The 16281-nt window shown below is 42.7% G+C and overlaps 2 protein-coding genes across 5 annotated transcripts in view; both read right to left on the reverse strand.

Moving 5' to 3' along the window:
- trim71 (tripartite motif containing 71, E3 ubiquitin protein ligase) overlaps positions 1-10564 on the reverse strand; it is a 37113-nt gene extending 26549 nt beyond the window's left edge. Inside the window, exon 1 of the mRNA XM_032535249.1 lies at positions 8715-10564. Within this exon, the coding sequence (XP_032391140.1) occupies positions 8715-9470 (756 nt within the window). The 5' untranslated portion in view covers positions 9471-10564. The remainder of the gene's footprint in view (positions 1-8714) is intronic.
- Positions 10565-12710: 2146 nt separating this feature from the next.
- topaz1 (testis and ovary specific TOPAZ 1) overlaps positions 12711-16281 on the reverse strand; it is a 17420-nt gene continuing 13849 nt past the window's right edge. For all 4 annotated transcript variants that reach the window (XM_032535953.1, XM_032535952.1, XM_032535951.1 and 1 more), the window contains 4 exons: positions 15937-16089; positions 13937-14140; positions 13604-13790; positions 12711-13509 (listed from right to left, as the gene is read on the reverse strand). In XM_032535953.1, coding sequence (XP_032391844.1) covers positions 13311-13509; positions 13604-13790; positions 13937-14140; positions 15937-16089 — 743 coding nt within the window. In that variant the 3' untranslated portion in view covers positions 12711-13310. The remainder of the gene's footprint in view (positions 13510-13603; positions 13791-13936; positions 14141-15936; positions 16090-16281) is intronic.

A 16281-nucleotide genomic window follows, 5' to 3' on the forward strand; every position in this document is an offset into this window, starting at 1 on the left:
AGACGGCGACCTGATTGGACAGTCCCACAGCGGAGAAGGAAAACAAACCGCAGTCAGCTGGCCTCCTTAGCCAGCGAGCATGTGACTGACTATCCTGTGCTTAACACTTGAGCAGTATAAAAAAAATAAGGGGCTTTTTCCTTTAGGGGCAAAGGAAGTGAAAGAGTTGGAGAGAAGGGGGTGGGTAAAAATCAAGAGAAAGAGAATAAGACTACAACAATGCAGAAAGTAAAGGAAAGAAAGAGGGAGAAAGATGAGGGGGGGGGGGGGTCACAGCTTCCACCAAACAAGGGGAGAAATGGAGAGACTGTGTGAATGAAGTGTTGAGCAGCGGAGTTGTATTACAGTCACAAAGCAGTTATTCTTGGTTACTGCAAAATAAACAATCCATACGCTTAATAATCCCGCAATCCATGAAACCCCCGCCCTCTTCTACCATACTCACACATTAACCTCTCTATGTTGTCTTCACGGCTCATGTATGTCAAAACATAACAGATTTGGTCCAAAACTAACTAAATAATTTGCTACATATGTAAGAAAACAAACTGTACACCGCTCTGTCCCAAAGGCCTCCTATATTCCTCTGATTTGGCGCTCACATACACACTAAAGAGCATGACTCATAAGATGAAACATCATGAGCAAATGTAGCATTAACCATAATATAAAAAGGAAACCAACTGAAAACCATTTCAAAATGCTAATTCCTGAAGTGAAAACGGAAAATAAAGGAACAGCCAAAACCACGCTTACTGACCACTGTAATATATTATCGTTATGAGGTAACTTGGTGTAGATCCAGGGCAGCCCGTTTGAGTGATAGATCCAACTATCATTATATCCTCAATCGCGGTAATCAAGAAGAAAACGGCAGAAAAACGACGTTCAAAGGTAATATACTAGGAATGTGCACTTGCACATATTTGATGGCCCATGCAGCCCATTGCCTGATAACAGTGTGTTGCATTGCAGCCAGGGCCAACTGCTGTGCTGGACGATGCTGTGATTCTTGGTTTTATTTTTAGATTGGAGTATTCACACCGTGTCAAAGCATCAGAGCCATTCCAATGAATGAAGGTGGCTGCATGTTTTTACCCAGTGCTTTAAATAATACATAAATCAACCAAGTTTTAAGAGTCTGCTTTTTAGTTGATTTGTATACTACAGCCAACGGAAACAGATGGCTGCCAAGGACAATAGGATAGATTTGTAACAAAATGAACGGCGTAGCAAAAAATGTACAGCTAAAATTTGCTGGCTTCACAGCAACTGTGCTGACGGTTTATGTCAACCGCTAAAAAACAAGCACAGTCTTGGCCTAATATTTTAAAAAGTACTTAAGGTAGACAAAACGTGGCTGGAAGCTGTGCAATGTCCCCTTAAATAGGTTGAGAGTTTTAACGTCAAATGTGTTAACCGCGCAGTCCCGTTGAGTGAGGTCAAATAATGGCCAATTAAAACCCCATTTGTGCCCAACCACTAAGTAGGAAGTAGCAGGTTCCAGCTTTTGAATGGGTTTTAAATCCTGTTGTCCAGGAGAACGTGATAAATGCTTACCACTCTATCTATTAAATTTATATGGCCCAAAGTCCTCATATGGACATCAAAGCTAGGACACACCGGTCCACACTCCCCCTTATCCTACATGAAACACATTCACAACACACAGGAAACAGGGAATGCTCTCTAATTACTGGGCACATGTTGTGCATTAAAAACCTGGAAGTACAACTTCATATAATCTGCTGGCTGTGTGGAAACACACACAACACACACACACACACACACACACACACACACACAAAAATCCTCTTCAGAGGATAACTACCTACAGATGGGAGATGCTCTGAGAAAAGGAAAACGCGGCTGCCAAACACACACAGATACTTCCAGGAGGGATGAAATTTAATCACTTGCCTCTCAACAGCAACAGCTGCTAAATCATGTTGAGGAGACTTTTGCATCCATAATTTCCATTGTCTCGGATATAGAGCAGACAGAGAGCGCTGATGAGAAAGGAAGAGGAAATACCCTGTGTGTGTGTGTGTGTGAGAAAGAGGGGAAACGAGGGTAAAGAGTACCCAGGAGGTATAAACTCAAGTTACAGGAATTCCTCTGGCCTTGTATCAGCGTCAGTGCAGGGTTAGGTTTCCTTACAAATCTGCTAGCGAGCTCCAGAGAGGGGGACTAAAACTGGCGAACACAAAGCCAACCCAGCATATGTTTCAAGTGATTGTCTTCCCCCACAGAACTGGGTAATAGTTCAGTCAAATATTACAAAGAAAAGTAGGATTGCGGAAATGTGTGACATACTACAAAAGCTGTCCCTAAGGAGATACAGGAGCGTTGGTAGACAGTGGCGTCCGGTAGGCGCTCGTGCCCAACAACCACTTTCTGTACGCCGAGTAGCCACGCACGTGCACAGCCAGACGCACAGTCATGGTGCTTCACCCAAAGCACAGAGTAACATTTTATAGGATTATCATATCATTAGCGGTCTCTCAGCTAGACCTGCGTATGAATGTGTATGTTGGAGGGCGGCCATCCCAGCAAGCAAAGGACAGCCCTTTGAAGTAATCCAATTTTCCATGTCCACTTCACACACACACACACACACACACTCAATGTGGGATCCTCTCTGACTGCCAGTGTTTCAGAGCAACTGACATTTATGCGGTTTAAGGAGGTAATAGCGGGGCCCTGTAACTGGAACATCTAAGTGTAATGCAAGCATTGTTAATGTTATTAATTACATCTGTGCAAGATTTATTCTTATTGTACCCCTTTCCCCAAATCAGGACCACTGCCTCACACTTTGTTTTATGGGTCAACAAAAATCCTCATAAAAGTAGTAAGTGATTAGTCATTTAATCGACCCTTCATTTCTTAATTTCTTTTAGACCCGAGTGACTGAACACTTCCAAAATAACCTAACTACATTTCTGTAAGGAGTTGGTGCACTGAGCAGTAACCATGGCTCAGAGAAATAACTGCAATTAACAATATTATTGTCTCCTTCAGTCTTACTTGAAAACAATGTACGTATATACAGTATCTATTACCTTTTTTAAACCAATTCAAGTTTTGAATGAATTCCAGATTCATCTTTTGGTTATAAAACGGTTATGTGACCCAGATACTAGGCTCGTTCGAGAGTCGGACAGTTTCCATCCGATACCAGCCGCCTTCAGCCTGAACAGGAAGTGACAAAAACACCGTGGTGCGATTCCGATTTAATAAAATATAAATCAGCCCCACATATCAGCTGGTACACAGTCTCCAGTTTTAATTACGACAGAGTAGCTCTCAAAATGTTCTACACGCAATCTGTTGCTGATTTTAATTAACAGACTGTAGATGATCCGTGATCTGAACGGATGTAGTCTCTCTGACGTCTGAACGTCACAATCAGCCACACATGTGCTCTGTACAGAATAGGACTTTAAAATCAGACAAATCCCCGATTCAAAAACAATAAAAACTTTGTATAAAACGTCATCATGTTGAGCCAATTGTGAACCAAATCAGCTGTTAAATTAGCCGAGAGGTCGGCGTTTCCCAGCATGCTCTGGGACTTGCAGTCGGTGAAAAGCAACTGCGCCGCCTGCGTCTCAGAACTGCGGCCGCCTCGCTCTCGTGAGATTATCGTTGCCCACGTGGGCATGACGTCAGAGCAAGTCGGGATCAAGTTGGACACAAATCTACCCAGCATGCAACGGGCCCCGACCGCCGGTGATCGATTCTGCGCAGACCTGGCTCATCTCGAACGAGCCTAGTATAACACAGTAGACAGTCCATAAAGTAAACCCCGCTTCTATTATCTTAAAACATTTTTTATAACTGTAGCCCCCTTGTCATTTTTGTTGCTATGAACATTTATTTGGCTCAATGAGCCAACCAATAATCAATCATCTAATTACAATTTGGCATATCCAAACAAAATCAACAATTACCCTAACCCATACTCATTAGGACCTTAGGTAATCTTAGTAATTAATTAAGGTTAGACAAAGAAACTGCGATTATATTTAAAATAAATTTGACAATTAGACAAGAATGTAATAATTGTTACAGGCCTACCATCGTCAGAGCCAATCTCCTAGGAGAGGAGAAATTCCTTGGCAGGCACAGGTAACACTAGAGATGGCACAGACTAGCTCCTGGAAGAAAATCCTCTCTCTAATAAAGGCCCATTCATACTTTCCGCATCTCTGTGTCCCTAAGGATCTGTGTCACGTCAATGTCGTCATCCGGCCATGTCAGCGCAGACCCCTGCAGCCCAAAATCTGTGACCGTGTGAACTTCCAGCGTGACGACTGCACATGCGCCAGTTATCCTCTTGTTCCACTTGGTGGCGTATGCAGATTAAGTTTATTAAAATGGAATGGATGCTTGTTTTGAAGACTGCGTGACTGGTACAAGCTAGCTCTGGAGCTTTCCCTTGATGCCAACTCTTTTCCAATGAAAGTAGCTGGCAATAGCTCCAAAAGTCGCTTAATGATGTCAAACACATATAAGTGATCCCATTATGTATAATTTTTTCAAAAGCTTAGAGGCTGTGTGGGCTTACTCTCAAGGGGCTAAGCCTCTCCTCTCTAAGCGTAGCTCCCATGGCGCCATTTTGATGTTACCATGACATCACCTGCCGTTAGCATTCCATTGACTCCCATTCATTTTGACTTTACATCTGAAGCGTTTCAAGACTGTATTTGTCCGTTGTTTATTTCTAAAGAAACATCAATGTATAAAAGGCTCCATGACCTTGTAGCTCACGGTATGGCTCCGTAGCAGACGTTTATGTAAAAATAGGCTAACGATTGCGCAACTTGCTTTCGCACAGTGGAGAAATAACCGTATAGTACAGGCAGTGCAGACAGTTTGGACTTACATTAGCTGTTTGGGTTTAATTACTAATGTTAACTAGCATTTTAGTTGGCAATAACTATCCTGTGTCTATGTTAACGCCTGACAGATAACTACGCTCTCCATCTCTGCTGATTGGGAATGATTGCGATTTCTCTTGCACAGCTACCAGAAGACTTACAGCTTTCAGACAGGTTGCTCACGTCACATATACGTTATCAAGTTGAGTTGGAGGCTGCGCAGTAACGCTCAGCATCACCGGGAAAGTGCTTCTAATAGACTTCACTGGTCTCCATCAAGGAACAACAGGATCTGTTGGTCCATTTCTTTACCTGTCTATGCTTACTGCCTGCTGCATGGCGCAAGAGGCAGACAGAGACACTGTGCGGTTGAAAGAAGAGCCATGGACTGGACAATATATCCTCGCTTTTACCCTCATAGTCTCAAGTCGCTAAAGTTGACCTTAGTTGCTTTTTAGATATAAATGCAAAAAGGCGGGTCGAAAGTCGCGGGGTCACATTTGAGCATTTAAAAATATACTTGAAGGTAACGCAATAGTTACTTTCTCAAGTAACTAGTTATTTATAATTTGTAAATGAGTAACTAATTTAGCTACTTTTTGAAAGAACTAACTAGTAACTTTTTAAATGTAACTTGCCCAACACTTGGTTAAACAGGACAGGATAGCAAAAATGAGGAACGCAATTAGAAAGGACGATGTTGCACACCAAAACAGTAAAATACAACCATTTTGATGAGATCCCTTGCTGCAGGCAACAAACTTCTTGCACAAAATGTCTCCGCTGTCCTCTCCAGTAACCAGCTCCCACAAGCCATAAAACTAGATGACAGAAATATCGGGTTGGAGCATTGCCTAGACAATAGCGTTCAAAATAGTAACAAGGTCTTTTCTTACTACTCACACAGAGGTTTGAGACAACATGAACAATCAGGCCAAATCAACCCCTTTCAGCGCTGAAACTATAGGAAATGATAAGTTTGTGAGTGAACAAGTAGGCTATCAGGGCCGGGGTGTCCTCAGTCAGAACTAAGTCGTAGGACGCGTTGTCCGACCATCTCAGCGTACATATAGTGTATATATTTAGTCTAAACAGCGACACTCCAAAGGCAGAGTGAAAAGCCTTGATAATGATTTGATCTTCAAAGACACAATATTATCGTTTAAACTACAAAATGGCCACTTGTGTGTTAAGTTAATCTACATTAACTAGTGATTGACCGATTTATCGGCAGGCTGTATCAATATCAGCTGATGCGAGGATGCTGCGTTTGCCAATTTCCCCGGAATTTACAGACAGGCGTCCACACAGGCAGCTCTGTGACGCTAGAGAGACGCTGTGCAGTTCACGTGCAGACCATGCACTGCCTTCCCCCGACAGCATAGTGCTGGAAGCCTGCTCTTCAAGACAAAGTTTGAAACTTTGAAAGCATCTTGCATCCTTTCACTTGGAAAAGCGGGAACACGTTGCTCAATATGCGCTTGCAACTATAGCTAAGCAAGTCTGTGGGTCCGAATGGAAAATGCCTCCTCTATAAAACTGCTTGCCATTGTATTTAGGGAGCTGCAAATATCTAAGTTGTAGGCTATCCGTTAGCGGTTAGGAACACTGGTCATTGGATTAAGTAACGCCAACGACCACCTTGGACACGGACACACACGGACACACACTGGAGCCGAGCGGAGTTGCCATCGCAGTGATTTCCGAGATAATTGAGTGTCATTTTTATGATGTAAACGGAGGGAGCAAAAGCAGTACCGGCTCAAGAAAATCAACAGCCCTTGTTGGTCCTCGGCTAAGGCTGATGAGAAAAAAAGAAGAAAAAAAACGGTATCGGCACTAAAACAAATCCGTATCCATATGTCGATCCCTAGTTTTCCCAGAACAAAAATATAAAGTGAGACAAATGGTCTTAATCTCAAATATGAAAATCTTAAAAGTGCAAACGGGCCAAAATTGGTCTTTTCAACAGAATGTCTGGATATACGAGGAACCACTTGATCATACGATGGGTGTGGAACTGAGGGATGGACATTGACCCGGCCTGCTCAGTGCTCATAGGTAAAGAAAGACCAGCCTTCTCCTGTGTCATTCCCCCCCTCAGGGCTGAAGCACAGTGAGTGAGTCAGCCCTTACTGGAAAACTGGACTCACCTATTTACTGGCAATGGTTGGGGGGGGGGGGGGGGGGGGGGGGGGGGTGGCAAAGAGTTAATTGGAAATGTGATCCGGGCTTTTGTGAGCGGGTGCTAAAACTTTTAAGGAACCGCAGACGGGGTTACTTGACAATAATTAACATTGCTGCATTTTTATTTACATTCAGCACATTGTAACAAGCTTTAAATAGTTAAGCGGAGTAGAGAACCATTGCTTCAGTTTCGCGTACAACAGGTTGTCACAAGGCCGTGCAACAGAATATTTTCATTAAGTCGAACCTCTCTCAACTCCCATACTGTATCCACTGGACATATTTTGAGGCTTTGAGTGGGCAGTGCCAGCATGTTTTCCAAGGTTCAGTTGAACAACAGATGGCATCCAGTCGTGTCTCAAGTGTTTCGCGGTTTGATTGCAGCAAGGCGTACACATGCTACTGGAAACTGAAAGATGAATGTGCACCCAAAGTCTGCCAAGTTGTTTGTCTGAGAAAGTTAACATGGTTTTAACTCTTGCAATAGTACAATAAAACCTGATTAAGTGGATGATTACAGCGCACGTAAATATGCTTTGATCTTGGCATTCAATATTTGCTGACTTATCTGACCATACCATACAAAATTTATACTCAGACAAAATAATTTCTTATTGATGCTCTTTTGGGGCAAAAAGTGTATTATATGTATTATATATTATAAGCAGGGAGAACTTCTTTGAGCTTCTCAACAGAAACCAGAAGTGGTACAAAAATGACATTCCAAGACCCCCTACCAATGCTATTTGTTATTCTTCCTGACCATATGACTAAACCAAGAAAAAGCTGCTTTCCTGTTTTACAGGCCTTTGAAGTTTACTTTGCCTAGATCACATGGTCTGGAAAAAAAAAAAGCCCTTTGGGCCCTGAGTTCCAACTTGTCTTTCCCATTATCAGGGAAAACCTAGATATCCATAATATGTCCATGGACAGAACTTCTAACAGTCATAGAAACATGTGTGCAGTTACTACAGGGGCCTCTCTCCGCAGTGAATGGATGGTGTGGTACAGATTAACCAGACTCTGCATGTATAAGTGTATAAGTCTTATAAGTGTGTGCGTGCGTGCGTGTGTGTGTATGTGTGTGTAAATCCAGCTCAGTACACGTGTCTGTTCGTCTCCGGGGAACTAGGTGAAGAGCCACTCAGCTCCCTTTGAACCTAAGGCCATATGGCCCTCAGTGTGGTTCTATACTCCACACATAAGTCATTTAGGGCGGCTGTGGCTCAGTGGTGGAGCTGTCGCCTGCCAATCGGAAGGCAATTGGATGGTACCTTACACCCAGTGTATGAATGTGTGTTAATAGTGAATGGTTCTGTACTATGTATTAATATGTAAAAAGCGCTTTGAGTAGTCGGTATGACTACAAAAGCGCTATTTAAGAACAGACCATTTATCCAAGAAGAGTCCATTTACATAACTCTCTAGGTGTGTGTGTAATAAATATATTAAACATTCAACCCCACAGAGCCAAAAGACCCCTAAACGTGGGTTGAATGTGTCAAGAAAAGATAATTATTTCTGTGAAATGTGCAAATATTTCCCAACCATTTGTATAAAAAAAAAAAAAAATGAATGAACATATACAGCCTGTCTTCTGTCTTCCTAGGTGCAGTAGATGTATTCTGATGCTCCACTCACCTCATTATCATGGTGTTGGCAGAAGCTCATGTGGTCCTGGAACAGGGACAGCAGGGCAAAGTTGTTCTGCAAGGACTGGGCGAGAGACACCGAAACCCCTGGCTGGCCCGGGTTGTTGTTGACATTGATGCGGCCAAGGTGGAGGTTCTCTCCCAGGCGCTCGATGAAGTGGTCCTTGGTCAGCCGCACCCTCTGGTGCGCCCGCACACAGTTGTCACACAGATACTCCTGGCAGTCAAGGCAGTGGGAGGTGGCTGGGTTCTCCTCGTCACAGGAACTGCACTGAGGCTCTCCCAGGTGGTTAGGATGCAGAAGGCCTCCATGATTAGGGTGATGGAAGCCAGAGGAGCCTCCACCTAAGCCTCCGCGTTGGTGGTGGTGGTGGTGGCCATTCTTGTTCTGAATGTGCTCCTCGGAGCTCACCACCACGTCCAACAGATTGCTGAAGAGGAAGTTGGAGGAAGGCAGGGAGTCCACTCCGGCCTCAGAGATGCACACCTTCTGGTCACAGGTGGGGCACCGTAGCTTCAGCGGGTCCCCTGGACTGCGCTGGCCCTCTAGACACTGCCTGCAGAAGGCATGGAGGCAGGGCAGGACGTGGAGCCTCCTGTTGGTCTGGCTGGAGGAGGATGAGGTATGTGAGGAAGATGAAGAGGTAGAAGAGCTGGAAGAAATAGGAGCAGAAGAGCCGCACAGCTCCTTGCAGAGCGGGCAGGTCTGCAGGTCCGTGTCTGGGAACGAAGCCATCTGCAGCATTACCGAAATACAGACTCAGTTTATAACATGCGCTGCGATGAGGTCGAGGTATTTATTGGGGGACACATCGGCCCGTTGTGTTGTGTAGACAATTAAGTTGTATTTGAGGTAGATTCATGAGGTATTAAAGTAAGTTCAACAGTGAAAACGGTGCTCATCGACTTACTGATTTGACTCTGTACTGTATAACTCTGACCTGATGCAGAACAAGGAGCGAGGCAGTTCTTTAAAGATAGTTCTGAGGTAACAAAAAGAAAAACACTAAGGCTGTTAAGACCATATCAATTCAGTTGTGTAAGGCGTGAGTGAAGCATCAGCGTCACACTTTCAAAAAACACCAGCAAGATTACAAGTGTCCGATGGTGCTTCGTTAAGGCTCATAAAATAAACCCGAAACTGGAGTGACATCGGATTGGCGTGGAAGTAGCCTACTGGGGGCTCCGTCTCTCCTCCCCCACCGACTCAGGACCATGACTACGGGGCTCTGCGTTACGAAACAGCACCCAGACGAGTATCGAAGTATTTATAATGTTGTTTGATTTTCTTCGCTCCAATTAAGGCCCGTGGTGGCTTTTCTCTCTAGTCCACCATCTGGGCCCATTCAGGCGGCGTCGGGCGCAGCCAACGTCGGGTTGGTAGTCGCAACGCGAGCCTCGGACCAAGGGACCGTAAATTATTCATTAAAGCAACTGTCTCATAGTGTGTCTTTGGTCAGCAAAACAAACACAGGGAGACGCCGACACGTCCAAAACAACCGAAAGGACGTCTAGCACAAGCCTTTGCGGGGGAATTCACCGGTCCACCTTGTAAAGAGGCCGCTTCCAGCTCTCGTTGCCCGTTCAGTCTGTCGGTGCTCTCCCTTCCTCTCTGGCTCTCTGCATGGAGGAATGCGCAGCTGGGAAAATGGTGCCCTACAACTGGGAAAAACTCGGCCCAACGACCGAATGGACGTGAATTGCGTTCATTGCTTCGTTGTTGTCGGCGTTGTTTACTCTCGGTGAATTAAAATTAACGTTAACATTGGGTGGGCGCTCTCGCTGCTGCGTGTTGCTCGTGCTGTGGCTCCTCGAGCAGCTCTTATCCGATTGAGGAAAAAATGGACCCACTTCCGCCCTAGGGAGGTGAAAGGGGTGTGCGCCCAACGCTCGTTCACGATAGTGAGGAGAGTGTGGATATTTGCGCGTGCGTCAAAGCACAGCTCACTGGCGGTTGAGGCGTGCGCACAGTACACACTAGGAAAAGTTAAATGAATAACTTCAGTCACCATTGGGACTCAGGATATGTATTACATTTGGACGTTGAGCTTTTAAATGAAGGATATAGGCCTAGAATGTATTACCATACACACATTTTCTTGTAATCACTTCTCACGTGCATGTAAAGTAAAAACATTATTTTGGTAAGTAACATCCTATACATCTACAATGTAATACGTTTCAGATAGATATTAAGAAGTATGAAAATAAACCATAAGTGCAATAAATAATAAAGTCACACACACACCCTGGATTTAATGTGTGGCCCCTAATGTTAAAACTAACGTTTTTGTTTTTACATTATAAAATATCTAACCTCTACGTGTCTTGCTCAGCACTACATGATTCTCGGAGTACCCACTTTCTGCAGCACAATACAATAACACATCAGTGTTGTATTAAAAAGGGATCTTCTGTGAGATCTTTTATTATTCTCTCGTTATCTTAGACTTGTAATTGTTGCCATTGTATGTTAATTTCAGCATCTGGGCAAAAGTGACTTTTACTATCGGTAAAATATATATATATATGTATACACACATGTATATATATAGATACATACACATATATATACATATGTACATACACACATATCCACACACATACATATATGTATATATACATATACACACATACACATTAATACATGTACACATATATACACATTTATACATGTACACATATGTACACATATATACACATACATGTACACATATACACACATACATACACACATATACACACATACATACATGTACACATATATACACATTTATATATACATATACACATATAAACATATATATATACACACATACATATATACATATATATATACAAACATACATGTATATACATATACATATATACACATATATATAAATATATACACATACATATATACATACATATACATAAATATATACATATATACATACACATACATATATATATATTATATATACACACACACACGCGTGTACTGAATCTCCTCGGTGATGAAAAGGAGCTGTCCATGGTAACTTCATTTATTTAGGCAGATGTCTATTTACTAATTTCACCATCCTCTTTGTTATTAGCTAACCCTGTCTTCCGTCATTACTCCTCACACCACAGCCCAGTACCTCCCCCTGGTGGAGCAGTTGCTCCGTAACAGCTTCCCACCAGGCTTCGACGCTGTGCAGCCATGTGCACTTCTTTGACTTCAACCTGTGACCATAGGAAATGAGAGACTGCATTTAAGCCAATGAGACATTTTTATTAATTCTTTTATGTGAAAATGTGTTGCGTTGGCTTAGAAAGTAGCTACTACAAACAAATGTTCTCACTAAAAAGGCACTGAAGAACATGTAGATCTGAATAATATAGACAATAAAGCTGATTAAACAGGGCTGGTGGATCACCAGCTACTTGCTGACTTCTGCTTGACCAGTCCATCTATTGTCGTTGGCTCTGTCACAGCAGCCATGCGCCCTGTGGACATTGCTTTACATCATTTAGGTTCAATTACCATTTGATTCCATGGTGCAGACAGAGAGGCTCCATGTAAATGCAGCCACCATCATATGGGATAAAGGCTCAATAGACTAATCACGTGTCAGCTGGATATCAAAGCAGAAGATTTTTGTCTTCAATTAGAGTGCCGTAATTAGTCCAACCAACTGGGACTGCAAGAGGACACTTGTAACCAGCTGGACATTGTGCTTTGATATTCCAGTAGTGGTGTCTTCCCATCCCCTCCCAGTCATTGACAATTGATTCCCTTGTGGACTGTAAACAAACTGGGCTCCACCAGGCAGCTGCTGTGAGAGAAGGGAGCCACAATAGGGAGAAGGAAATTGGAATTGACCAACAATGCTGATAATACCTTCCATATAAACAAAAACAATGGCAGTGTAGTTCTAACTACCTAACTTCCTGTTAGTTTTTATTTCCCCAAAAATATTTGTTCTAGGAATCTTTTTCATTTTGCGAAAAAACTAACTTCAGAACAATGTTGTTGTTGTTTTTTTATATATAAAACATCATACAAAGAAAATGTAAATCACAGCTCTTGAACAAGCAACACTAGAGGTTTTGACAATCAATAAGATAATACAGAAACATAATACTGTCAAAGACATTAACATTATAAATATTTATCTATATACACTCAGATGTTATTTACATTGTAAACTAAATCTAATACTTGTAACAACAATAACAATCCTACAAAATGATGCTGGACTCTGTTCCAATAGTAAATCACACAAACACTGAGTGACATAAAGCAAAGACAAACTAGCTTGAAGAACTCTTCAGGAAACAATTAAAAAATAAATCCGTAAACATATTTGAACAAAAATAAGTTATGTTTTGTTTAAAAAACAAACAAAAAAAAACATTGTAAAGTTCTGGTGTCTGTGATTTTCTGCTTCTTTGTCAAAGGCTAAATTAAAGTTATAACCATTAGTGTTACAGCCAACAGGAACGTTCATGTGCTTGTTTTCCTGATTTCATTGGTTGAGTCAACTGATGTCTCTGCAACATATGTACTTAGACATACATAGTACTTTCAGGTACTGCAGGGGAACAACCGTTTGGTTCAGTGCGTCCACACCTCATTGGCCCACAAATGATTGTGGCGGAGCCAGCATCGAGCAGAGGAAATGTCGAGGGCGAACACCTGATCCTGCGACGAGTTAACCGCGGTGTAGTGAACAGTTAGTTTGGGCTGAGGGATGCAGGCTGCAGAGAGGATGCGGCTACTAGCGGAGAGGTACTCGCTCTCGCAGCTTTGAGTCCTGGAAGAGGAGGAAGCAGGACCATCATGTACATGCAGATCACCCAATGCACCCAGTGTTCCCCCAAATAAACACACACACACACACACATTACCTTTTGAGAGTGATGCTGAGAGGGGAAGTGGTGGTGTCTGAGTAGTGGAAAATGCCCGTTGCATTGACGGTGATGAACATCTCAAAGGCGAGAGCCAGCTCCACCTCGCCTAGTCGACAGGGGACGATCAGGGCCATGAAACCAGGAGGAGCCGACACACCTGGGTAGTACCCCATACTCAGAGAGTCTGATGAATACACACATCAGTGTAACCGTTGAATTAAAAGGGTCAAAGTCCTTCATTCGTCTTACCTTTCTGCTTTTCCTAAGTTGCGTTTATGGTCCATATTATTTTTAAGTGGTGAAGCCAACAAACCAGACGGGTATACTTACGTCTGAAGACTTCCCGGGCACGGAGCCAGAGGTTTTGCTTGCCTAGTTTTTGCAGAAGCATCTGCAGCAAAGCACGGTCAACTGCCAGGTTTTTAGAGAGCATGAAGTCCACAGTGTCGGAAGCCACAGGAAGTATCTGTCGGTCCACACACACTTGTAGGTGAGAGTTAAACAGAGGACCGTACCTGGAGATATCGACCGAGTCTGAGGAAAACAAAATATACAAATTACATTCAATTACATTGAGGGCTGTAGCCAGAAACACATTGGGAGTTTTACGCATCTACTAGAGCTGTCAAAGTTAACGCTTTATTGTTGCACTAATGCAAATATGTTTTAAAGCGCCCATATTCTGCTCATTTTCAAGTTCATAATTGTATATTGAGGTTGTACCAGAATAGGTTTCCATGTTTAATTTTCAAAAAACACCATATTTTTGTTGTACTGCACATTGCTGCAGAGCCTGTTTTCACCCTGTGTGTTTAGGTCTCTGTTTTAGCTACAGAGTGAGACATCTCACTTCTATACTATCTTTGTTGGGAGCTGCACATGCTCAGTAGCTAGGTAAGATCATCAGCTAGATAACTCTGTCTCCAGATTTGGTCAGTCCAAGGCAGGATTAGCTGGGTGACTTCTTCTAAACGAGGGACAGGAAGTAGTTCTTTTGGAGATTATGGTCAACTAGTGGGTGTTGGAGCAGTGTTTTGCCATCGAGAACGAGCTAGCATGCTACGGTTAGCCACCTCGTCTCGGCTAGTGACGTAGAAAGCTGAGCAGATGTTGAATAGCTCACCTGGAGACTGAAGGCAGAGGACATTCAGAAACCGGATCACACTCAAATCATGAATATGAATAGCTTTTTTGTTTTTTTCTAAGTTTGTTTTCATGTGGAAGCACCAGAAACACAAAATTCCAGAAAAAGTGATTTTTTCATAATATGGGCACTTTAACGCCATAATTGTTTTTGCATTTCAAGTTTGGTTATAATTGATCATGAAGCCAGGTCCAAATGAGGTTCAATGTGCACCTGCAAATCCACATTACAAATGGCAGCAGTATAAATTGTATTGTTACTGCGCTGTATTTTTTTCTCTGATAATCTTGTAGCAGGTCACAGTGCTTGCCTGCGTACCGACGCCACCTCATGCCCTCTTTCTCTCCTTGCAGCTCCCTTACTTCTAGAACTGAACATCCAGTAACTGCGGTTTTCCTTTCGTCATTTCCTTTTTCCGTACTCATCTTCTGCATAGAGCATTCTGACACTTATAACTTTTGTAATATATTTGCCTTTTAGGTTCAACGTACAGCTGTGCTCGCTCACCAGAGCAGCTTTGAGTCTGTAGCACAGCAGCTTTCCGTGGTGTTGATTGGCTATTACTTGTGACAGGTAACCAATCAGATGGTGACTAAAGACAGAGGCCGATGCCAAGAGATTTATATATGTCAGACTTCAGCAGATTTGGTCAGGTAAAGAAAAATGTCTTGTGATGTTAATTTGATTATTAACAAATGTACACATTTGCATGAAGCATGCATTTTTGTCTACTCCCATGTTGACAAGAATTAGTAAATACTTGACTAGTATTCCTTTAAGATAAATTTTGAACAGACAGTACAACTAGTGTATTTATGTATGGGCTAGCGTAAACCCCTCTCTGTGCTCCGCAGACATTGCTTCTCAGATGCTGCTTGCATTTCAATTACGAACAATGTTTGATGCTCCTTACTTTTGCTATTCCAATTTGCTGACAGGTAAGCAACGCTATAGCAATTTGTGTCAAGGAGTATGGTAAAAAAGTGGATTTCCCTTAACTGTGAGCCATTATGAAGTGGTTGGAAAGTGTACTGAGCTCATAGGTTTGACTTCTGTCTTTCACTACTGAGTCAAACAAGTGACAGGTCTGGGTCCCAATCAAATGGGTCTTGGTACCGTCTAATACATGTTTTCTTAACCTTAAAGCACAGATATATTAAGAATATAGAATATTTTTCCCTCTCACCGTTTGGCTCCTGGAGCCCAGGGAGGTTACAGAGGACCTCCAGCGTGTCTCTGTGAGACGTTTTCTCAGCCAGACGCATCAACACACGACTCCTACTCTCCAGATCAGCAGGCTCACACGGCCACGAGCTCGAACTCAGGAACCATTTGTTTTCTGAATTAAGAGATGCATAAACAAGAAGTAAACAACTTTCAAAAGAACACAATTGAACAGAAGTTTCATCTACATCTATATCCAAAACAAATCCAACAAAAAACAGTATACAGGTTTTGGTTTCCTGTACGCCTTTTAAATCGCTCTCGCAAAGGCAACGCAGCTTTATTTGTATAGCGCATTTCAGCAACA

The sequence above is a fragment of the Etheostoma spectabile genome, chromosome 14 (assembly GCF_008692095.1).
Source record: "Etheostoma spectabile isolate EspeVRDwgs_2016 chromosome 14, UIUC_Espe_1.0, whole genome shotgun sequence".
NCBI lineage: Eukaryota > Metazoa > Chordata > Actinopteri > Perciformes > Percidae > Etheostoma > Etheostoma spectabile.